The sequence below is a fragment of the Tachysurus vachellii genome, chromosome 23 (assembly GCF_030014155.1).
Source record: "Tachysurus vachellii isolate PV-2020 chromosome 23, HZAU_Pvac_v1, whole genome shotgun sequence".
NCBI lineage: Eukaryota > Metazoa > Chordata > Actinopteri > Siluriformes > Bagridae > Tachysurus > Tachysurus vachellii.
The window spans coordinates 4,251,344-4,276,348 of NC_083482.1; the positions used below are offsets into that span (position 1 = coordinate 4,251,344).

The window sequence follows — 25,005 nt, forward strand, 5'->3', positions numbered from 1 at the left end:
ATATATATATATATATATATATATATATACGTATATATATATATATATATATACGTATATATATATATATATATATATACGTATATATATATATATATATATATATACGTATATATATATATATATATATAAATCAACATATCAATATCTATCTATCTATCTATATATATATATATATATATATATATATATATGTGTGTGTGTGTGTGTGTGTGTGTGTGTGTGTGTGTGTGTGTGTGTGTGTGTGTGTGTGTGTGTGTGTATACAGTAGGTGTTAAGAAAGACATTTTAACTTTTAGGATAAGATTTGCACCCTTGCTTCAGTGAATAATCTCACCTGGATTCTGTAGAAGTGTCCCTGAAGAACTGCTTCAGATTTTTCTGCTTCAGAGAACCACTTTCCAAAACCTCCTTAAACATTGTTGTATCTTCTGCAATAAAAGAAACACAAAGCAACCTTTAACCCAACCATAATGTGTACATTGTCATCTTCAGTAGACTTCCTTGTCATTTAAAGCCAAATATCTTGAAATGTCTCCCATTGTGCTGTAAATGGAAGTTAAAACCATTGGTGTTCACTTGTACTTTGCGCAATGAATAAGCACTAAATGATGTGTGTTTATTTCGATTTTTATAGCTCAGTTCAAAGGCTGCACCTGGAGAACACTCTTGATAAGGCATTGACTTTGTTGAGATGCTGTCAGTGATCGTGGATTATGGCTGTCCTGTGCATGTTGGTTTTGGTCTTTGGGACCTCTACGGTCCTGGCTCAGACAGTTGAGGACAGAGCCAAAGAGTTCCTGAAAAAATTTGATGAAGATGCATCCCGCATCATGTATCAGCATAGTCTCGCGTCTTGGGACTACAACACGAACATCAGCACAGAGAACTCTGACAAACTGGTGAGCAAAAACAAACTGTCTCTATCTCATTTTCATTGTAACCAAAATATTTTAGATTCAAAGCTGACTTCTTTTTATTTTCCTTCCTGAAAACAAAATAAAAAAAATAACAATTAAATGAGCCTAGAATGCAATAGCTACTCCCCTATTACTAAGATCTGCTTTAGTAATAGACTCTGAGTTCAAATTTAAAAAATATGAGCTTTGTCCTCAAAAGCTAACAACCTTAATTACTGTATACACTTTATTTATTTCATGTGTGTAGTGTCAACCTACAGTATATTATTGATTTTATTCAAAGAGTTTTGATGCTAAATTGGGAAACTGTCCAATCTTTCCAAAGGCAGCACAGGGAGCAATCTGGGGCCAGTTTTACTCTAAAGCATCAGAGGAGTCCAATGCTTTCCCTATCGATCAGATTTCTGACCCAGAGACTAAACTCCAGCTCCGATCTCTCCAGGATAAAGGATCAGGTGCGCTGTCACCCGATAAAGCAAGCCATGTAAGTATGGCACATCAACACTGTTCCGCATCAATATCATTTCTAGAAATTTCTTGTGAAAATGAAGCACCTTTTTTTTTTTGTTAACCTTTCTGTATGACTTAAAAATGTATGATTTAAATATCTTTAATTTCAACATGTCATTAAAAACAGTCCATGTTAGCAGTCTTTCAGACAGACTTAGGTTAATAGTTGTGTTGCTTCAAAACTGTCTGTTTGTATTGCAGCTAGGTAAAGTCATGAATGAGATGAGTACAATTTATGGCACGGGGACCGTGTGTAAAATCGATGACCCCTTCAACTGTGAAACTTTGGAACCAGGTACTGACATTGGAGAGATAACACAAGTCATAACCCAATGGGGTTGATTTTTATTTCATTTTATTTAACCCACAGTGCTGTTGAATTCTGATTGGTCAGAAGGTGTTGATTAAATTTCTACAACAGCACTGACATCACAGGTCGATAGCAATTCTAGTAAATTATCAGGGATCATTATAAGCAATGATTTACAATAAAGAAAAATATGGAATTGTGGATATGATGTTTTAGTAAGGATACATTTATACAATGCTTAATGAGGGACATAAAGAGATAGAAAAGAGATTTCCATATCTCTATAAAGGACATGCTGCGGCAGAACAATAATCTAACTCCCATTTTCCTCCGTTGTTTTATTCTTTAACTATTCTAGTCTTTTCAGAGTAAATTTACACTATAACATACGATAGCCTGATAGTCCGAAGTTTTTCTTCTCTTTAGCTCTTTCTTCACGGTTTCAATATTTAACTGTTTTCAAAAATTAAGCTTTTGAAGCAAAAGCTATGTTCAAGCTGAGTTGACTTACGTTTTTAAGACAGAAGGTGAATCATTTCTTTTTTCTCAGCAGGTGAAGTAACTATCTTGATATGTTTTATAAAATGTAACTACATCTAAATGTAACCTGGATCCCATCTAATTATTAATTCTCTTGACACTAATTCTACGGCCATTCATTTTTAATAACAGCGGTTTGCGATTAGATGTGGGCGTGTCCTTGTCAGTGATGTAACAAAGTTGAGAAAAATTTAACTTTATGCAAATATTGAGCAACTCAGTGCAACCAATGGGACTGAAGCCAGCAGACAGTAGCTCCTCCTTCATCTTGTACGATATGAAGCATATACCCACTGCTGAATTTTATACACAGACACCAAATGTTCATCCTGAATGTTTCCTTTAAACAGAAAGAAAATGTATTTTCTTCTTAAGAAGACTTCATTGTTCACTGATTGGCGGCTTATATGTGTGACCGTAGTTTAGCATGCATGAGAAATCAGAAGCTGAGATTGAACTAAGATTTAAATGGTTTGAAGGAACTTCTTTTTTAATGTATAGAAAAAACTTTTGCCTGTACAGACATACAGACGAACTTCAAACACATGGCATAAGCAAAGATTTAGTGTATTTCCATTTTTTTGTGTTTTCTTTGCCCTGGTTTATACAGTTTACCTCAACAAGTCTTTAAGAAGTCACTGATTAGGATAAAACACATTTTTGGAGGCATTTCATTTTGATAAGAATAGAATCTGTTTTTTGACTTCTCAGGCCTGGAAGCAATAATGGCTGACAGCAGGGACTACTACGAGCGGCTGCAAGTGTGGGAAGGCTGGAGGGTTCAGGTGGGGAAGAAGATGAGGAGACTCTATGAAGATTACGTGGACTTGAAGAACGAAGCTGCAAGGCTAAACAGTATGACAAATCTCTAATAATATTAACTCAAATCACTGCAAGCTTTCAATCATTTGTTTTCTAATTATCGGTATCATAAATAGCTAAAGGGCAAAAACTAAGACCTGACACAGTGAAAAGCCAAGAACCACCATTTGAGTGGAAATTTAGCTTAGCTTGTGCTAATTCTCTGTGCTTTTATTAAAGATTATAAAGACCATGGAGACTACTGGAGGGCTAATTATGAAACAATTGATGAGCCAAAATACAGCTACACCCGAGATGAATTGATGACGGATGTCAGACGCATATACACTGAGGTATGTCTGTTTTATTATGCCTGCCACATGGGTTAAAGAGCTAGCTGAACTTCAAGTTAATTCTCATTTGGATTTCTGCACAGATGTGACAGTTGTTAAAAGGGCTATACAAATGAAATTCAATAAAATGATTAGTCGTAGTTGTGTTTCTAACTGATATTGAACTCATGTTTAGATTCTGCCTTTGTACAAAGAGCTTCATGCTTATGTGAGAGCCAAGTTGCAGGATACATATCCTGGCCACGTCACCTCTAATGGAGGTCTTCCAGCCCATTTGCTGGGTAAGGCTAAAATAAAAAAAAAATAAAAAAACAAAAAACACATGTATGAATTGAAAATCTATTTATTACATCATACTATAAAGCTCACAGTGAACCAATTTGTAGTCTACAAATTAAGCAGAGAATAGCAGAGGTCATTTTTCCTTCAAGACATTTTGGAAAGATGATATTTACTAGTACTAATGTACATGAAACCACCACAAAGTTGTCATGACAAGTTACGTAAAAAACATTACGAGTTAAATAAAACCTTGCTGTGTTTTTTTTAATTAAGAGAAGGTTAATCTCCAGCTTCATCTCCATCAAAGTGACTTAGTTGTATCTTTTGTCATAATTCTGACCACTTGTAAAACCACTTGTAAAAGCAAACTTTCCAAAAGGAACTGAATGCACCTGATCCTGCTTTTAAATATAAAAAAATTTAAGCCAAAGTGGAAACTAGTAGTTTGAGGTAATCTGACCCTGACCAGGCAGATACTCAGGATGAATGAATGAATGCTTGAAATTGTTTAGAGGTGTGGTCTTTATTTAGCCTGTGAGCTTTATATCATTATTTGAATGTACTTGGATGCTGGACAACTTAATTTGTAGTGTTAAAATGCGCCATGCTTTAATTATGCGTTGGCTGCATAGTAATGTTTTTTTTTTTTTAGCAAATATTATTAATAGAATTAATTAATGACTTTCATTCAATCACACATTATGATTGTTCCAATACTATATTAATTTAAAATGGTAATTTGTACACAAATTATCACAAATTGAATTTAATGACAGCATAATCTCTCGCTGTAAGTATCAGAACCCATCAATCAATGTACTAACAAACTTGGGCAGATAATTCTCACAAACATTACAAAATTCTGCTCTTTATTTTTGTGATTTTATGTAAAACCCTATAGATTTTCATCTAGAAGTTTCATTCACTGGTATATGCTAGGGAAAATGCAATGCTACACTTGGTGTTAGCTATTACTGTAATTAATATGAAGTAGAAATAGTACAACCCCCACATTGCATAAACATAGTCTACTGCAGAATCATAAATCCAGCTTAACAGAAAACAGAATAAATGTGTCACAAAATTTTCCTCTTGTCTTTCTTGTTTTTCTTTAGGTGACATGTGGGGACGGTTTTGGACCAACCTTTACTCACTTTGTGTTCCTTATCAAGACAAGCCTGATATTGACGTGACCTCGGCAATGATAGAACAGGTCAGACTTTTTTAATGGCTGCCTACGTAATCAACAATCAGAAGCTGATTTTTATCTCAGTTCAAAGGTCCATTTCAAATCAGATTTCATGTACTATCTGTATTAAAGATTACGAAAAAATTTATGGCTGATTTCAGGGCTGGAAAGCACCTCGGCTGTTCCAGGAAGCAGAAAAGTTCTTTGTATCGGTGAACATGTCGGCCATGTTTCCTAACTTCTGGACAAACTCAATGTTTGTAAAGCCGGATGATGGCAGGAAAGTGGTGTGTCATGCCACAGCGTGGGACATGGGCAACCGAGAGGACTACAGGTACGCTACAGAATACTTCACATACCCGTTTTTATTCCTCTGGCATTTTATTTAGTACATTTTTTGCATTTTGGTGTAGTTTTGTTTGTAGAAATCAACCTCACTACATTATTTGGTATAACCACTGGATACATAATTCAGCAATAAAAATGTAATTAAATTAATTAAAGTAAATGTTAACTAATGAAAGTAAGTTTATCTAAAGGAATGCTATACAATTACAGCAAGCACTGAATATCCCTCCATCCACATTCTTACATTCTTGTCCAGAATCAAGATGTGCACTACAGTGAGCATGGACCATTTTCTTACCGCGCATCATGAGATGGGACATAACCAGTACCAGATGGCTTATCGAAACCTACCTTACCTTCTCCGAGACGGAGCTAACGAGGGCTTTCATGAAGCTGTGGGCGAGATCATGAGCCTATCGGCCGCAACCCCATCTCATCTGCAGTCCCTCGGGCTCCTGCCCTCTGACTTTATAGAAGACACAGGTATGAAGACTGCATTGGGAACACATAAAATGTCTGACACTTTTATCAATAAGCAAACTAGAAATTTAATATACAGCACATTGTCATTCAAATAGATTCTTAATCTTGGTGAGATCTATGGCTTGCTTTGATTTGTGGCATTTCTAAGCTAGTGAATGCAATCCTAGTGGTGGAAATATTGATTTTTATTTATTTCAGATAATAATCTTAGAGCATATTATTCAGCAACTACAGTGAATCAGAGTACTTAGAGAATGTTTGGAGCTTGGAGAATGTTTATCTGGGGTAGGACTAGTTTCTGTTTTCCTGTGTGTTCCTGCATGTCCAGTGTTGGCACCATTGGTCTTCAGATCCTGAGTGAATTAAGCGAATTAAAAAATTCAGATAATCAGGAATGATTGACAGTAATAACCAACCTTCTCCTCGTTATTTTTCCATGTGAATGATGCATATCCACTCTTGTATATAAATGTAAATCAATCAGTCTACAACATTTGATAAGTAGATAGTTCAAAATAGTTACTAATGCTGTGTATTTATTATAGATAAATTTTGCTGCAAAAAGTTGACAACGTCAACAAGATGTAAACCAGAACAAATGTCCTGGTTACACGAATGCATGTTTTGACCACATGCAGGTGTATACAGTTACAGAAGGGAAATATTGTATTTAATAGATTTCTGTAAAGCCGCTTCGTGATCATGTCTATTGTACAAGTGAGAGAAAAAAAGAGAAGGAAAAAAGTAAACAATTGAACATGAGTCACATCATTATATGACTTCATTATAATTAAAAAAGTGTTTTAAAAAACACTTTTGTTACCTGTTATGCTCCTCGCAGCTGCATTCAAACAAAGAAAGCGGACATGTGCATATTTTCTGGGTTTACAGTAATGATGAGGAAGCAATAGTTCACCTTCCCTCCTCAACAACATTTCTAAGCAAATGTGTTTATTGTATTATTAACTGTATACTCAGGCAATAATAACAAAAACAAAATCACAAATAACCTGAGTGATTCAAATGTATTCAAATTAGTTTTTATTTTAAATTCCTGAGTGTCCACTTTCATTTGAGCTTCATATTAACCACCACTGTGGAGTGAGACATGACAAAGACATTTAATGCTGAACGTAGACATTTTTTGGCCTCTGGTTAACAGAGATTAAGTGAAATAGTAATAACTCTGATTAAAATGGCTTACTTTGCTTTTTTCAGAGACAGACATTAACTTCCTGCTGAAACAGGCCCTTACCATTGTGGCAACTTTGCCGTTCACCTACATGCTGGAGGAATGGCGTTGGCAGGTGTTCCAGGGGACTATCCCCAAAGACCAGTGGATGCTCCGCTGGTGGGAGATGAAGTAAGTGTCAAAACCATCACTGGTATTTCATCATGTATTAGACTTCCTTTTATGTTATTCCTTTACGATGAAACTCTCTGAATCATGATTTCCAGAGTGTATTGAGCACATTGCATAAATGTCACATTGCTAGAGATTCCTGTCTGATGTAATGTTTAGGACAGCCTGAAAACTGCGAGTGTTATTGCATTTAATTAAGCTGAAAGAGTGCAACTTATAGTTAATAACTACTGATGAAGTCGATGCATTGTTCCTCTGTACAAACATGCTGTATTCAAAAGAATGTTAAAGAAATGGGTGTAAATTGTAGATCTATCCAGTCATTTATCTATTGGTATAGACCATAGGTCACTAACAGGCGGACCGCGGTCCGGGTCCGGACCCAGAAGCTGCCCAATCCGGACCCGGACCTACAGCCAAAACAAAAAGTTATGATGTAAAACTTGACGGGGCGCTTCTATTTTATCCGGCGCAGTTTTTGCAATCTTTATGGTAGTGGAAACGCACAGACCAATTGCATGCGAGTTAAGCCATCCCACGTGATACCACTTAGCCAATCAAATCTGTGCATTACTGCGACTCAACAGTGCAAGACAGAGAGAATTAAAGTTACACATGAAAGAAAGATAGCGATACGTGTAGAAAACAAGGGATAGAAACAGACGACGGAGAAAAGGAGAGAAACAGACGAGTGAGCCGGAGAAAGGGAGAGAAACAGTCGCGTGAGATGGAGAAAGGGAGAGAAACAGTTGAGTGAGACGGAGAAAGGGAGAGAAACAGTCGAGTGAGACGAAGAAAGTTAGAGAAACAGTCGAGTGAGACGGAGAAAGGGAGAGAAACAGACGAGTGATACGGAGAAAGAGAGAAACAGACAAGTGATACGGAGAAAGGGAGAGAAACAGACGAGTGAGACGGAGAAAGAGAGAAACAGACGAGTGAGAAGAGAGAGAAACAGACGAGTGATACGGAGAAAGGGAGATAAACAGACGAGTGAGACGGAGAAAGAGAGAGAAACAGATGAGTAATACGGAGAAAGTCGTCAAGTCAAGTTTATTTATAAAGCACTTTTTTTTATTTATTTATAAAGCACAAGTGTTTGTCAAAGTGCTGTAGAAACAGAAAGTACATATGGTTTATTAATACAAACACACAAATAAAATAAATAAATAAATAAATAAATACTTAAGACACAGTAAAACAATAAAAGAAAGCAAGCAGCTCTCACATGGCATCATATGCCAGACTGTAAAAATAAGTTTTTAGGGAAGATTTAAAGACCTCAAGTGTTTGAGCCTGTCTAATATAGAGAGGCAAACTGTTCCAGAGCTTTGGGGCCGCACCTGCAAAGGCTCGGTTCCCCCTGCTCTTCAGTTTCACTCTTGGAACAGCTAAGTGCAAGTGGTCAGCAGACCTTAGTGCGCTTGACGGAGCGTACAGATTAATCAAATCTGATAAGCAACTTGGCGCTGATCCATTAAGAGATTTAAAAACAAGCACCAATATTTTAAAATGAATCCTATAATGGACAGGAAGCCAGTGAAGAGACGCGAGAATGGGAGAAATATGTTCCCGCTTTCGTGTGCCCGTCAATAGGCGAGCTGCCGCATTCTGGACCATTTGCAGTCTGGAGAGGGAGGCCTGATTAATACCTAAATAAAGGTTGTTACAGTAATCAAGGCGACTTGAGATAAAAATATGCACAACTCTCTGAAAGTCCTTAGAGCACAGGAAAGGTTTCACCTTGGTGAGTTGTCTCAATTGCAAGAAACATGATTTAACTACTAAATTAATCTGTTTATCCAATTTAAAATCACAGTCCATAACAACACCTAATTTTTTTACAAAGGGCTTCACATAAGGAGAAAGGGAGAATAAAGAACAAATTGCGCTCTCCAAAAAAAAGAAAAGTGGACAGCGAAAATAGAGCATTTAATCCAGAATAGACAGACTCATTTATGTTCACACTGGGAGCACTAAAGCAGTGTGTCTCATATGTTCAGAAACCATGGCACTTATTAAAAGTGGCAATGTCAAAAACGCCATTATGAGACAAAACACAAAGGTTTTGAACAAACATATCCACTCAAATCTGAAGACAGCGTCCCTGAGACAGCTTTCCCAGGTCTGAGGGAAGTAGCCCTATACATCCTGACCATGTTTGGCTCTACATACAACTGCGAGGCAGCTTTCTCTACAATGAACATAATCCAAACTAAATATGGTTCCAGGGTCACTAATGAGCACCTCCACATGTGTATGAGAACGGCCCTGACTCCACTCAAGCCTAGGTTTAAAATCCTGCCAAGCTAGAGCTCAGTTCTCCCACTGAGATATAAAAGGGAAAGTTAAGCACTTTATTTAAACATACACAATTTTCACATTTTATTTATTTTCTCTTATGTTGAAATGTAGCCCTACTTTTATTTATTTAATGAGAGAACTTTCAGTTCAGTTCTATGTTATGTGACAATAAATATTGTCAAAAGGTTTTTGAATTGTACTGAATTTATTTGATTTGACAGTCAGGTATTGATTGCCTGCAGATGCTAATACAACTACTAGGCTGCTTAAATATATACTAACTAGTGAGACATTATGATCTTCCGGACCTTTGCTTCAAGAAATGTTCTCTTACTGGACCTCTTTAAATTTTAGTTGAATACCTCTGGTATAGACTATAAAGTCATGATACAGTCTGAGATTGGATTTAACAATCCTTAATTACAAAGACAAACACACACACACACACACACACACACACACACACACACACACACACATGCATGCACGCACGCACGCACGCACACACACACACAAACACACACATTTTCCTTATTTAATTACCAATAATGTGTAAAGTGGAACTGTAAATTTGGAGAAGCATTTCATTCTTCTAACACGAGTGCACTAGGACTAACACTTTTTATTGCTCTGTCCATTACAGGCGAGAGCTGGTTGGTGTGGTGGAACCTTTACCTAGAGATGAGACCTACTGTGACCCACCTGCTCTTTTCCATGTGTCTGGGGATTATTCATTTATCCGGTAATCGCTTGTTAATTAAACATATTCATGAACCATGTTAGTGATTTTAAGTTCAGAAGACATTACAAATGGAAAACACCGGAAAATATCATTAAAAATAGACTACAAGAACCCATTTAGTTCATAGTGGCAGCCCTTCTGATGAAGCACAGCCACTTCCTGTTTGTCTCTTATGCAGATACTTCACAAGAACTATCTACCAGTTCCAGTTTCAGGCTGCCCTTTGCAAGGAAGCTGGCCACAGTGGCCCTCTTTACAAATGTGACATCACCAACTCCACCAGTGCCGGCAACAAACTTAGGTACGCTCTGTCACACTCTCGAATCTAATTAGTCAGAAGAAGAGTCGTTTTCTATAACAGTAGTTATCTGAGACAAATCCCTGGTTTATATGAAAACACATGTTATTGTTTCAATATGAAATTCTATGTCTCAAGCATCAGCACTTAATAACAGTTAGATTAGAGTAGAGTAGAGTAGATTAGATTAGATTAGATTAGATTAGATTAGATTCAACTTCATTGTCATCACACATGGACAGATGAAGGGCTTTATGGTTTCTTACTAAAATATCAAGCTGCATTTTAAAAAAAATATTTTAAGCTAGAAATAAAGAGGCTGACAAGGCTGTTAAGAGCTTTAAGAAGTGTAACTAAACATAAATAAGTAAAGTTAAATTTAAATAAAATGTTAGAAAATGATCAAGTGTTCAAGTTAAATACAATAAAATAAATATCACCTGGACAAATGTATAATTTTTCACTTATTGAGTTGCCACTATTGGAAAAACTGCACATGTTCCAGAAGATTTCAGCATCAGTGTGAGACGAGATTCCACCCAATTGTTTAAAAAATAGTATAGAAAAGTAGGAATGACATCAAATTTTATCACGTGTCTAATGACAGGCAAATGCTTGAGTTGGGCCGATCAAAATCTTGGACACGGGCTTTGGAGGATATCTCAGGTGACACCAGGATGGACTCCAAACCTCTGCTGAACTACTTCAGTACATTGTACGAATGGCTTAAGGTGCAAAACCAGATGAACAACAGACAACCAGGCTGGGATGCTGCTATAGATCCATGTAAGTGCTTAATGGCAAGAAAATAAAAAGTCTCTTCAGTGTTAAGTTAATGCTAATTAAGTTAAGTTAATGCTAATAATAAATACACTCCTGAACCTTAAAAAAACCTTAATACCAGGGGAAACAATCCAAGTATTTGCATTTCACACTGGTGGATCATAACCAGGTTGTAAGAAATGCTTCAAAATGTCAAAAGACAAAAAAGAAACAAGAGACCACAGACAGATTTTGGCAATATTTTGAAAACTGCATTTAAACTCAAACAGGCTGTTCATCAGATGATCAAAAGTTTAAAACCATCATCCAAAAATACCCACAACAGAACTAAAAGTGTCAAAAAAGACTCAGTAGTTAGTAGCCCCACCATTCTTCTTGATAACTTCAAACACTTCTGCATGTTTGATGCAACTGTTTCCAGGAGGCTGGTGGGAACGTTGTTCCATGTGGTGATGATGGATTCACGAAGGGCATCCACAGTCTGGAACTGACATCCTTGCCAGCCATCCCCAAACATTCTCAAGGGGATTTTATCTGGGAAACATGCAGGATGTTCCAGAAGTTTAATGTTATTGTCCTGGAAGAAGTCCTTGATCAGGCGGGCATTGTGAATTGCAGCATTGTCCTGTAAAAGACCCAGTCATTACCACACAGGGAGGGCCCTCAGTCGAAAGGGACGCCTCCACCAACATGTCCTCATAGCCAGCCGCCATTTGACGCCCTGCACAACGTGAAGCTCCATTTTCCCATTGAAGGAAAAAGCACCCCAGATCATGATGGAGCCTACTGTACTGTGCAGAGTAGAAAACATCTCCAGATGGATCTTCTTGTTATGCTAGTATCATTGTAAGCCATCCAGGTTAAATTTTTTCTCGTCCAAGAATAAAACTTTCTACCATTTTTCAATGTTGCATGTTTGGTGCTTCCTTGCAAATTCCAAACGGGCAAGCTTGTGGTGTGGGAGGAGATGTGGCTTTCAAAGACTTTTTTGTTCTTTAAGCCTTTCTCTCACAGATTATCTCTCCCATCTTATGGTTATTGGGCTGCAGTCAGTATCGATAATATCCTTAATTTGGGACGAGGATCGGCCTGTGTCCTCACGGACAGCCCGTCGGATTCTCCGGCTCAGTGCAGGTGAAATGTTTTTGGGTCTACCACATGAATTTTTTAGTTTTTTTTATGACTTACTGCGTCCAACCTTGGCAGCAATGGCACGTTTGCGAGAGCCATTGATCGTGCAGCTAAACAAAGTTAAAGTCTATGGTCTTAAACTTTTGATCAGCTGATGACAAGCCTGTTTTAGTTTAAATGCAGTTAGTCTCTATTTTTTGTCTCTTGCTCTTGTTTCTTCTTTTGGTATTTTGAAGAAGTGTGAATACTTCCCTGGATTTTGTTCATGTTGTCAGGTTTTACTGGATTGCAAACTTTATATCAATAATAAAAACCTTTCTTGTAAACAGATTCTGAAAATGCTCTTAAAGTGAGAGTGAGTCTAAAGGCTGCCCTGGGAGATAATGCAGTATGTATTGTTTTATTAAATATACGTTTATATTCTAATTGCAATTTGTGAACAAATAATAGGCGTTTTTTCTTCATAAAAATAAACATAGCACAGGACATTATTCTTTATGAACATTATTATTATGGTCCAAGACATTCATGACAGCAGGGTTGATATAAAGCCTTTCTTGAGTTTATGGACCTAAATCTCAAATGTCAGTGCAAGATGTACACTAAACCGACCCGTCTGGGGTCCGTTGTGGTTCAATGCAGCTCTCAACCGTAATCTCAGAAGGCAAGACATCAGTGAGATGTTGGACTGTAACCCTGGCTTTGTTCGTCACATTGGTTGAATCAGAATTTGAGTTCCCTTCAGCCTGGGATTTCCACTCCTTCCTAACAAAAGTAGCTTCTGTAGGCAAATTCTCAGTTATATTTCTAGGATTTTTTTAAGGGTCCTGTGATGATATGCTGATCTGAAGCTAGCTGTACTAGATGTGATGCTGAAGTAGACTATTGGTGTTCGTTGACATTCTGAAAAGCCTTGCACAGATTGAGGCCCGGTGTGGACAAATATTTTTATCCTGCCTGATTGGAATGAAAAGCTGCACCCACACAGGAACCAGGATCATCACACAGCCTAGACACAGTGTCAACTCTGTGTTTAGGCATTTTTAAATGGACACCCCCACACAGAGCTAGTATATTTTATTTGTTCTTTGTATTTCTGTATATTTTAGATAAACATATTCACCAAACATAAGGCACTGATTTTTATTTAATTTTTATTTTTACATTTTTTTTCAGTACCAGTGGAATGACAATGAGATGTACCTTTTTAAGGCCTCCGTGGCCTTTGCCATGCGACAATACTATTTACAAACCAAGGCTGAAGTTATCAGTTTCACGTCAGTATGAAACAATTTGACTGAAACACTTTTGTGTGGTTCGAAGTATTTGGATTGAGTTCAAATTCCAAATTCATATTATTTCTCTATCTGCAGGGTAGACAACATCTACACATACAAAGAAACACCAAGGATCTCTTTTTACTTTCTGGTGACCGATCCTACTAATGCAACTAGGATTATTCCCAAAACAGAAGTGGAGGCTGCTGTCTGGTGAGAGCATGAAATATGTTATATGGAAATAACAAAAAACAGGGTGGTGTAAATTATTTTCCAAATGTCTGTAACACACAGCTGACACTGCAGACTCCTTTAGTCATGATAACAAAACAGCTGCCTTCAGTGAGTCACATTTCTTTAGCACTTTAAAGTCTTTGAACGAGGACTTCAGTTCTGTTTATGAATCTGAAGAAATGTAGGTACTCCCCAAAAGGTGACGGCATGACAATATAACAATTTATTCATTGGTGTGACCTAAAAAGTGTGAAATCCCCCTCCTTCTCCCCATGTTAGGCTTTCTAGAGATCGCATCAATGGGGTTTTTCAGCTGACGGATGACACACTGGAGTTTTTAGGCCTACGTGCTACACTGGCTCCTCTCACAGAGCCACCGGTTCAAATATGGCTGATCGCTTTCGGAGTGGTGATGGGATTGGTGGTTTGCATAGGCCTTTACATCATCGTCACAGGGGCCTTGAACAGGAGGAGGTAACCCCATTAGGGAAAACACCCACCAGCACCACAGAACATGCAAAGCATGGAAGAGATAAAAATAATATTCACAAAACTGGTGGCTTGCTAATCCAGGTCAGTTGAACTGAAAACAACTGCTTCATCTTCAATGTTAACACAAATTTAAAACCAGCCGACTCATAAACCTGACACAAATTCTAACCTAACTTTTAGGAATATTCTGATATTAATTTTTGCAGCATAAGGCAAAATAATTCCTTTGTTTCTTTCCGATGACAACATCTTGGGGTGACATTTAGGCCTGAATAGTTTCCCTTCCTCATTCATAATAGTTTAGCACTTTATCAAAACCTGTATGTTTAAATCATCTGTTTTGATTTGTAGGAAAGCCAAGAATATGGACAGTCCTGAGAACCCGTATGAGGAACCTGCTAACGGGATGGTGAACAAAGCTTATGACAGCGAAAGTGAACAAACAGGATTTTAATCTGCAAATTCTAATAAAGACAAAAGCAAAGAAGTGATTCACAATTAAGACGGTCGACCGTGAGAGATAATTTTGGAGAAATGTTTTTTGCTAACGTGCTCAAACATTTTATTCACATGTTAGAGCATCTGCATTGCTGTAATGTGATATTGAAATTTTGTGTATAGTATAACAATAGAAGAGAGAAACATGCTAAAATATTCTGCTGATATGTAAACATTTATAAAGTATTACATAAATAAATAAATATTAAATAAAACAAAAAAGCACTGTTTTTCTATTTAAATATTTATTTTAATGTTAAAATCTAAATGAAACCACATTAAAATCATCAAAATTGTTTCACATGAGTTTCAAATAAAAGGAAAAACAGCATAATGTTTAAAACACAACAGTCATCTTTTCTGTCCATGCAGAAGGCGGCGTGGCCATCTTGGAATAGACAACGCCCACTCGACATGTATTTAGAGTCCGAATTGACCATATCTATGTCAATGAACAAAATCTACCCACAATAAGCGTTTTCTTCTTTTTTACTTCAATTTTTCTCATCATCTATGCTTATAAGAATGGAGAAAGATGAATTTAGAACAATAATGAAAACAATCATTTTAATTCACACAAATAAAAAAAGAAACATTTAAAAATATCAATAAATTGTGATATGATGCATATTACTGACTACTGCAATGGCAGTTAAAGGATGCACAACAACATCTATACACCTCTGAACAAAAAAGTGAATACAATGATATTTCAATTAATAGGAGTGATATTATTAATATTTTAAGTAATATTATAATAGCAGCAAAGTATATTAACAGCATAAGTGCTATATTTATAAGTGCATCAGTTGCATACATATATATATATATATATATATATATATATATATATATATATATATATATATATAAAACATTTCATTAGCTTTATCATAAAAGTGTTAAAATAAACACAACTTCTGTAATTGTAGGGATGTGGTAGCCTAGTGGTTAAGGTGTTGGGCTACCAATCGGAAGGTTGTGAGTTTGATTTCTACGTCCACCAAGCTGCCACTCCTGGGCCCCTGAGCAAGGCCCTTAACACTCAATTGCTCAGTTGTATAAAAACAATAACAAAAATTTTTCTCAATAATTCACTTTGACTTTGTTGTATTTGGTTTGCATATGAAGAGGAAGGAATATTTCTCAGAATCTTTATCTTTATCTTTTTTCTTATCCACGCACACAGAGTCAGACTCGGTGCGGATGAACCAACCGCTGCACTCGGCTGACTCGAAGCGACGGCAGTCGTCCTTTGTGCGCGAGAGGTAGAAGACAAAAGGCCAGGTGAGCGGATCATTTTTATAGATAGATTCCAGTTTTTCCTTTTCTGAGCACTGAAAAATAAAATAAAAAATTAATATAAACATTTGGGTTGGTTGATCTGTAGGTGAATATATTCTTCAACGTGTTAAGTCTAAACAAATGTTTGTTGTAAATTGGATTTGTCTTTTGTCTTTTCCTAAATATCAGTCATCATTTAGAACTAATGAAACCAGATGAGTTAAAAGAATCTCAATCAAATCACAGGCCCAGTCATAAACTGTATATTCTTGACTCTGCATACTGTATAGTATGCTGCATAGCGCTTAAAGGCTGTTCACACTCACCTCAACACTCAGAACTGCCTTGTCCTTTCCGAATGTGCATTTCAGAAACTGGTTGGAGTTGGTGATGTTCAATACAACAGGGACACCTTTTTTCAGATCTACCAGGATGTTTGATTTGTAGTAGTAGATAGTGATGTCTAAAAAAATAAAAATAAAAAAAGACAGCAAACATGAACCCCTTCATCTTGTTGTGGTGCTAAAAATATATGAATAAGAATTACAATCAACACTTAAACTTAGTTCCCTGTCGAGGGAACTCGATGCTGTGTCAGAGCTGACGCTATGGGAATGCTTCTTTGAGGAAGTTGTCTGAAGCTCTGTGTGCACACACGCCATTTTAATGGCTCGGAAAGGACACGTGACGGAGTAATTACTCGCCAGTAAGTCCATATAAGGGCATCTACGTCACACTGCTCCAGCTGTCTTTGTCTTCAGGAAGCGCTCTGTGTATGTGTGTCGTTTGTCTGTCTGTCAAGTGCAGGGAGAGTAAAAAAAAAAAAGACGGAAAGCTAGGCGATATGTTACAGTCAAAGCACTTTAAGAGATGCGTGCATCCGTGCCCCCGCTTTATCACGGGGGACGATTCGCATTCTCTTTGCGTTATGTGTTTGGGAGAGGAGCCTGCCCGGTTGGCTCTCGAGGGAGCCGGCTGCGTGCATTGTGAGGGATGCGCTGTGATTTCTCCCGAACCGGAAGAGAGCATGCTGCTTTCCGCGTCCGGCTCTGAGGAGCTCGATGTCGGAGGGGAGGGGCTTTCCGCCTCTGAACGGCCAACACAATTAGTGGCTCCTCGAAGTGGTAACTCGCGCTGTTGAGAGGTTGAATTTAGATTGGCCTGAAGAGGAAGTTAGTGTCGTCCGTTCTAAGCTGGACGACCGCTTTCTGACCTCAGGCCGTCAGCCACCTCCATGAAGGCGGCTACCGTTTCTTCCAGACTTCCATGCTGAGGTATCGAGGTCTTGGAGAAATCCCTTTTCGGCGCGTATATTTTCTCCAGCCATGTCTGATTATTCAGCCATTATGGGGCTTGAAGGCCATGGGTATGGGGCGATGCCTAGGGTTAAAGAGACGCTGGCTAGCTATCTCTCACCTGCATCGCCCGCTTGGAGGAAACCTGCCCTTCCACCCAAGCCTTGTAGGACCACTTCGGCCCTTGTGGGTAAGGCCTATGAGGCTGCGAGTCAAGCGGGTGCGGCTCTGCACACCATGGCGGTTTTGCAGGCCTACCAGGCTGACCTGCTGGCAGAGCTGGATGGTGGTGAAGGGCTTGGACCTCAGGCAGTGTCTGAGCTCCGCCGAGCCTCTGAACTCGCGCTCCGTGCCACGAAGCAGACGGGGACCTTAGGTCTGTCATCTCAGCCAAGTGGGCCACGAAGGAGTCCTGATGTCTGGGGCGGGGGCTCCTGTAAGCGTCCTATTCAGGGACGCTCCCCCTACTGCCTGCCCCGCCGTCTTTGACATTTCGGGGGGCAGTGGGGCCTGTGTTGGCTCCTTTTTCTTGTGCGGGAGGTCTGCGCGAGGTTGACGCCACTGTCAGGCAGCCTGGCAGCGTGGAAACTTCTGCTAGGGGTGTCTCAGTGGGTCCTGGATACTGTAGAAAGAGGGTACAGGATCGTTTTCCTCCCGTCCCCTGCGCTTCCAGGGCGTGTTGCCCACGATCGTGGGCGGGGACCAGGCGGTGTTCCTCCGAGGGGAACTCCTCTTGCTTCTGGAGAAAGGGGCCATAGAGCATGTTCCCCTCCCAGAGCGGGACTCCGGCTTTTACCGCCGATATTTTGTTGTTCCCAAGAAGGACGGGGGGCTGCGTCCGATTTTGGACCTGCGGGCTCTGAATTGTACTCTGAAGACTTACAAGTTCAAGATGCTCATGCTCAAGGTGATCGTGTCCCAGATCAGATCCGAGGACTGGTTTGTGACGATCGACCTCAAAGATGCTTATTTTCACATAAGCATTCTGCCAGAGCACCGGAAGTTCCTCAGGTTCGCTTTCGGGGGCGAAGCGTACCAGTATCATGTCATTCCTTTTGGCCTAGCCCTTTCACCACGCACGTTTATGAAGTGCATGGATGCTGCCCTGGCACTGTTGCATCTCCAGGGCATCTGTGTACTGAATTACCTGGACAACTGGCTCATGGCAGCCAGTCATCAAGATTTTGTGCTTGCCCACATGAGGTCCTTAGGCCTCAGGCTGAACCCAGGAAAGTGTTTGCTTTCTCCTTCTCAAAGGACCACCTTTCTGGGGGTAGTTTGGGACTCCACCACGATGCGGGCACATCTGTCATCCACTTGGGTGGCCTCCATCCTGTCAGCAGTGAAAGCCATTCGGCTAGGCCGCAGCCTCTCTGTCGCCGAGACACAGAGGGTGCTCGGCCTCATGTCAGCTGCAGCCAACGTTATCCCTTTGGGTCTGCTTCACATGAGGCCATTCCAGCTCTGGCTCAGGGATGCGGGCTTTCATCCTCGCAGACATCCCCTCAGGGTTATACGGGTTACTTGCCGTGGGCTTCGTACCCTTCTTATGTGGAAAAGACCCCAGTTCTTGGCCTTGGGTCCCATGCTAGGGGCGTGTTACCGTCACAGGACTCTGTCGACGGACGCCTCGCTCTTGGATGGCCGCCCTGCCCAGGGCCTATGGGAGGGCCCCTGTCTCTTGTGGCACATAAATTGCCTGGAGATGAGGGCTGTGTTTCTAGCGTTGAAACACTTTCTCCCACACCTCCAAGGCTGCCATGTCCTAGTGCAGACAGACAGCACCGCGGTGGTGTCCTATATCAATCATCAGGGCGGTCTGCGTTCGCGCCCCCTGTTCAGGTTGGCACGGCAGATTCTGCTCTGGGCAGAGACCAGGTTTCTTTTGCTGAGAGGTTTTTATCCCAGGGCGTGTGAATCGGGATGCAGACTTCCTGTCGAGGCAGGTGCTGAGGCCCGGGGAGTGGCGTCTTCACCCCCATGTGGTGGAGCGTATCTGGCAGATTTTCGGCCGGGCGGAAGTGGATTTGTTCGCCTCCGAGGAGTCGACCCACTGTCCGCTGTGGTTCTCCCTCTCTCATCCGGCCCCATTGGGCCTGGATGCCCTGGTATGGACGTAGCCGAGGCTCTGTCTGTACGCCTTTCCCCCGGTAGCTCTGCTCCCGCAAGTCCTAGCCAGAGTGCACCACGACCAGGTCAACCTTCTCCTAGTTGCCCCTTGTTGGCCCTCTTGAGTTTGGTTCACAGACCTAGTCTCCCTCCTGAACGGCACTCCATGGGAGGTTCCTGTCAGGAGGGATCTCCTCTCTCAGGCACAGGGGGCAATCCTTCACCCCCACCCCAAGATGTGGAAGCTTTGGGTCTGGCCCCTGAGGGGGACCAGCTCCTAGACGCAGGCCTCTCAACTGAGGTGACAGAGACTCTGCTGAATGCTAGGGCTCCCTCCACTAGGAAGCTGTATGCTCTGAAATGGAGGCTTTTTCGCCTCTGGTACGACGAGCACTCTCAGGATCCAGTCCACTGCCCGGTTGGTACAGTGCTGGAGTTCCAGCAGTCTTTCGCTCGGGGCCTGTCCCTGTCTACTCTAAAGGTGTATGTGGCCGCGGTCGCCGTGAACCACGAACCTGTCCTTGGGGCCTCCTTGGGTAGGCACCCTCTGTTCTCTCGCTTTCTGCATGGTGTCAGGCGGCTGAGGCCTTCCACTAGACCACGCCTTCCTTCCTGGGACCTCTCTGTGGTCCTGGAGGGGCTGCTGGAAGCCCCCTTTGAGCCCAAGGAGTCAGCCTACGAGAAGTTTCTGACCCTGAAGTTGGCTGTGCTTCTAGCCTTGGCCTCTCTCAGGAGAGGCGGCGATTTGCAGGCTCTGTCGGTCGCCCCCGCCTGCCTGGAATTTTCCCTCGGCGTGTCCAAGGCTATCCTGCACACCAGGCCTAGATATGTCCCTAAGTTGCCCAGGATGGCGGGTTGTCCAATCATCCTGCAGGCCTACTGTCCCCCGCCCCATGAGTCGGCGGAACAGGGGAGGCTGCACTTGCTTTGCCCGGTAAGGGCTTTGAGGATTTACGTCCACCGCTCTAGCTCGTGGCGTAACTCCTCCACCCTTTTTGTCTGTTTTGGGGGCCGGAATAGGGGTAATCCGGTTTCCAAACAGCGCCTGGCGCACTGGGTGGTGGAGGCCATTTCTCAGGCCTATGAGGTGCGTGGTCATGCCTCACCTCTCGGCATCAGGGCTCACTCCACTAGGGGTATCGCCTCATCCAGTGCCTTGGCCAGGGGTGTCCCCATTGAAGATATTTGTGCTGTGGCAGGATGGTCCTCTCCGCACACCTTTATCAGATTCTATGACCTGGACTTGGACCCCACTCCAGGGTCCCAGGTACTGCGGGGCCTGTGATGTTCTGTTCCGAGTCTGCTTGTGCTCTTTCACGGCCTCTGGTACAGTCATCGACTGGTGCGTGGTGGCGTGGGTATTGGCGTTCCCATAGCGTCAGCTCTGATGCAGCATCGAGTTCCCTCAACAGGGAACTACACCAGGTAACATGTAACCCGGTTCCCTGAGAAGGGAACTAGACACTGCGTTGCTGGCCAAGCCGGGCGTCTGTTCGCACTTCCTTCAGACAAATAGAAGCTGGAGCAGTGTGACGTAGATGCCCTTATATGGACTTACTGGCGAGTAATTACTCCATCACGTGTCCTTTCCAATCCATTAAAATGGCATGTGTGCACACAGAGCTTCAGACACAACTTCCTCAAAGAAGCATTCCTATAGCGTCAGCTCTGACGCAGCGTCTCGTTCCCTTCTCAGGGAACCAGGTTACATACATAACCTGGTGTAGTTCTGTATTCATTGAAGTACAGGAAGTGGAAAACTCTTAGGTTCTTAGAGCTGAAGGTTTCCATACTGACCTGAGGTAGAATTATGCATGCAAGCTCCTCTTCTTTTCGGGTTGATGTTGTCAGATCGGATAGTTGTGTTCTGTAAACTTTGGATCAGCACTTGATTTTCGTTATCTTTTATTAAAGATCCTGAGCCTAAGAAAAATAAAATGGGATGGTTACTACACAAATATTTACTAGCAAACTAGATCACTAATTGTATAGTGTTATTTTGCATAGCTGTGAAAGTCTAATGGCTAAAGCGTTGGCCATCCAATCGTAAAGTTGTGAGTTTGAATCCCAGGTCCACCGAGCTGCCACTGCTGGGCTCCTGAGCAAGACCCATTACCATAAAGTAAGTCGCTCTGGATAAAGGTCTCTGCCATTGATATGTAAATATGTAAATATTATATTATTGTAAATGCATTTTTATATATAGTGACATCATGTGGCCCAGACCCAGAGGATGCAGCAATGTTGTCTCTCCTGGACAGCCAGCTGTGGATATCTGTGTTATCTTGCAGTCTACAAATTCTCTTTTGTTTCATTACTTGCATTTCTATTTATGACATTTTCACTTATCCAGAGTGACTTCCATTTAATGTACACAACTGATCAGTTGTGGGTTTAGGGCTTTGCTTAAGGACCCATAGTTTGGTGGTAATTTGATTTGAACTTTGCAAAGCCATTTTTCATTTGTTTTTCAGCAAAATTTCAAAGCTTTGTTCACTGAGATGTATGTGATCACTGTGGCCACAGTGGCTTTAATGACCTCTCACCTCTCAGCTCATCAAGTGCTCCATCGATGTCACATTCCCCGTGGGTATTGATGTTCTCGGAGTCTGAGTCTTCTGACTCTCCTGCATTCTCTAAAACCATTTCCAGGTATAAAATCACATCGTTTTTGTTGTCAGACAACAGGTATTTGGTGATGCTGCCCTGGAGTATGAAATACAAATAAAATGCATCTATTTAGACTTTTTGACTTTCTGACAGAGACAATTGTTTCTTAGACGCAGATCCTTTCCACACAGTTTTCAGTCCTGTTTTGTCAACTCTAATCATATATTTTCATGCTTTACTCTCCTACTTAGCCAGATTATACTGTCATATTTTACAAGTAACAGAATGCAAAAATAAGAAAAAACAGATTCAAAGATTAAAAGGCTAAAAGTAGAATTTTCCCTCAGTCTTGCAGTCTTAAAATTAAGTATTAAAATGTCTATCCTGAAGTGAAATATTTTTAGAATTTTTAGATTTTTAGGTTTTAGAAATCTTGAGGTTCAACAGTGACCTAGTTTTAATTCCCATAAACACCAATGTCATGCAGCTTTCAAAAGTTCAAGAGTAATATGCTCGACCATGCCAGCTATCCTTTATTTGTCTGATCACTTATATAACTGAAAATATAAGGTTTGCTACACATAGAAATTTGAGTTAACCCGTGTATGATGTTCGGGTCTGTGGGACCCATATTCATAAACATCAGTAGTTTTGAAAAACTTTGCTTCCTTGTAAATTTGTCGATTTTTTTTTTTCCCACTCATAACTTCATTAAATTTTATTTTTTTTATTACATTTTATTAAAAAACAACAAAAAACGAGTAGCACTTTAATTAAAAAAATGTGATGTAATAAAGGTAAAGGGCAAATATTAACCATATATACTGTTTATATTGCTTGTAATTGGGATGAAGTAAACGTCTGTAGAGTATTTTAACATAAAATTTTGATTGTGTTGAATTAAAAACCCAAAAATGCAGCGAGTCCACCAGACCCATGAACACTGGCTGAGTAACAGAAATACGAACACCATACAAGGGTTAAATGAGTCACACTTGTTCAATTGTGATACAGGAAGTATCACTCAGTTGAACACCAAGGGAGAGATTGGTTGGCAAGGAGAATGAATGAGAAATAAGAGCAAATTGCGAGTTAGACCACAGAACATAGAGTACAGAGCGGTTCCAAGGATCTATAGTATCTACATTTTTTCGAACCTGAAATGCAGCAATAAAGCACTTTTTCCTCATTCGAATAGATTATGACTTGTGCAACATCCTGTGCAGATATTTTTGGACTAGCCAAAGAAGCATTAGGGTGGAAACATTTCCTGGATGAATCAAGAGAGGACGAAACTATATATTTTGGAGGAATATGGCAGTTTGCTGGAACATTTTCATTGAACAAAATAGAGCAGTAGAAAAAGTTACACATTTTGTGAAGCCTGTTTTCATGGCAGATTAAAGAATTTCATTTCACTGATCCTTGTACAGTAGATTTACGGAAAGTAAAAGGGTGAGTAGGAGAGTCATCTGTCTTGTATGAGTGTGTAGGCAGATGAGTGTATGAAAGAGAGAAAATTCAATCGCAGACGAAATTCAGGTTCTGCTAGTTAACTGTGCCAATCTTGTGTCATTCATTCATCTTAATATTATAATAAGCACAGCAATAAATAACTTAATGCCTACTATATACTACGTTTTTGTTTAAGGCAGAAGACGGCCAGTCTGGTTTGTACAGTTGTACTTTCAGTCGAAGATTCTTTCTAGATAATTTCGCATGAATAAAGGTTGCATGAGAGAAAATGGGTTCAGCTCGATTCTGTGTAACTGCTGCACAGTAAGACCACAGACCACAAAATCATGTGAGTGAGTGTGTGATAGAGAATGCATACTGCAGTAGTAACCAAGCTAAGCCCGAGTCAAAACCTTCTACTCTATTGTAAAAAAAGAATGTAACACATGCTGCGATTTGAAAGGCACACAAACAAATATAACAACTTATATCGTCAAATCTTATTTTGTTATTATGTGCTATTTGAAAGGGGCTCGGTTAGATGAAGTAAAACATACTTCATCTAACCGAGCCCCTTTCAAATAGCACATAATAATACATGCCTGTACATAGAGCCTGACAGTTTCAGTAGAAAGTATGACAGGACCCTACCTGTGCCATGTTGCTCTCGTGAAAGTCAGCCACTTTTGACTGTGATAGCACCGTAGGGCTTGATTTTTAAAGAGTGGGTTGGACTAGAGTCAACTTTATGAGGTCATTTTATTCATCAAAAAAAAAATGAAGAAGTGTCATCAAAAAGGAAGCCACAGTTATGGGAAATACGTCTAGTTTTGCCTCACCATTTCTGATTTTTGTGGGAAATCCCCTAATGGGCCCTTCTACGTGCACTCTCCTATTTACTACTACTTGTTTCCATCTATTTTTTCCACACATGATATTCATCCACTTGATAAACTTGAGAGCAACTTCTCTTGCATGAGTAAGGATCAGATCTTTTTCTGTGTGAAGGTAGTATGCAGTGATTAGCTTGTTCACTGTAATGATCTGAAAACATGATGTGAGGTTCAGGCAGTCTGCGGCTCACTTGCACTTGTGGAACAATGATGTGTTTCACTATTGTGTGTTCTAGGGGTTTAAAAGCAATGCAAAGCCACTATCTACTGTATTTATTTAGTGTTCCTAGTATTCTGATTGGCATATACAGCAGAAGCAGGTGTGGTCGTGAACCACAGTTTTTTGTTTACTTAATGTGACTGAATAAGCCAGCTATAGCAACGTTTCAAAATATAATACAATTATTATAATACTAGTAAAATTTATATCACTTGTGAGATTTGCTACATGTCCACATGATTTTTGCAATCAATGTCTTTTTGAGGTTCATTCAAGCACAATGG

The 25,005-nt window shown here is 40.3% G+C and overlaps 2 protein-coding genes and 1 long non-coding RNA gene across 3 annotated transcripts; 2 read left to right on the forward strand and 1 right to left on the reverse strand.

The window, feature by feature from the left end:
- Positions 1-665: 665 nt before the first annotated feature.
- ace2 (angiotensin I converting enzyme 2) lies at positions 666-15,077 on the forward strand. The gene is made up of 18 exons (XM_060859283.1): positions 666-902; positions 1,246-1,404; positions 1,632-1,725; positions 2,992-3,135; positions 3,322-3,434; positions 3,610-3,715; positions 4,832-4,929; positions 5,067-5,239; positions 5,510-5,736; positions 6,955-7,099; positions 10,044-10,142; positions 10,321-10,443; positions 11,048-11,226; positions 12,684-12,742; positions 13,531-13,631; positions 13,728-13,844; positions 14,145-14,339; positions 14,709-15,077. The coding sequence occupies exons 1-18, from the start codon at positions 717-719 to the stop codon at positions 14,809-14,811; spliced, it is 2,421 nt and encodes an 806-aa protein (XP_060715266.1). The 5' UTR covers positions 666-716; the 3' UTR covers positions 14,812-15,077.
- An 858-nt stretch (positions 15,078-15,935) lies between these two features.
- LOC132838482 (uncharacterized) lies at positions 15,936-22,111 on the forward strand. The gene is made up of 3 exons (XR_009647645.1): positions 15,936-16,142; positions 21,615-21,665; positions 21,750-22,111. It is a non-coding gene; the product is annotated as an uncharacterized LOC132838482 (long non-coding RNA).
- Positions 15,936-24,304, reverse strand: LOC132838481 (uncharacterized). The gene is made up of 5 exons (XM_060858807.1): positions 24,260-24,304; positions 22,090-22,249; positions 21,341-21,466; positions 16,466-16,602; positions 15,936-16,192 (listed from the first exon to the last, which is right to left on the reverse strand). Exons 1-5 carry the CDS (start codon positions 24,266-24,268, stop codon positions 15,950-15,952), a joined length of 675 nt encoding a protein of 224 aa, XP_060714790.1. The 5' UTR covers positions 24,269-24,304; the 3' UTR covers positions 15,936-15,949.
- Positions 24,305-25,005: the final 701 nt, after the last annotated feature.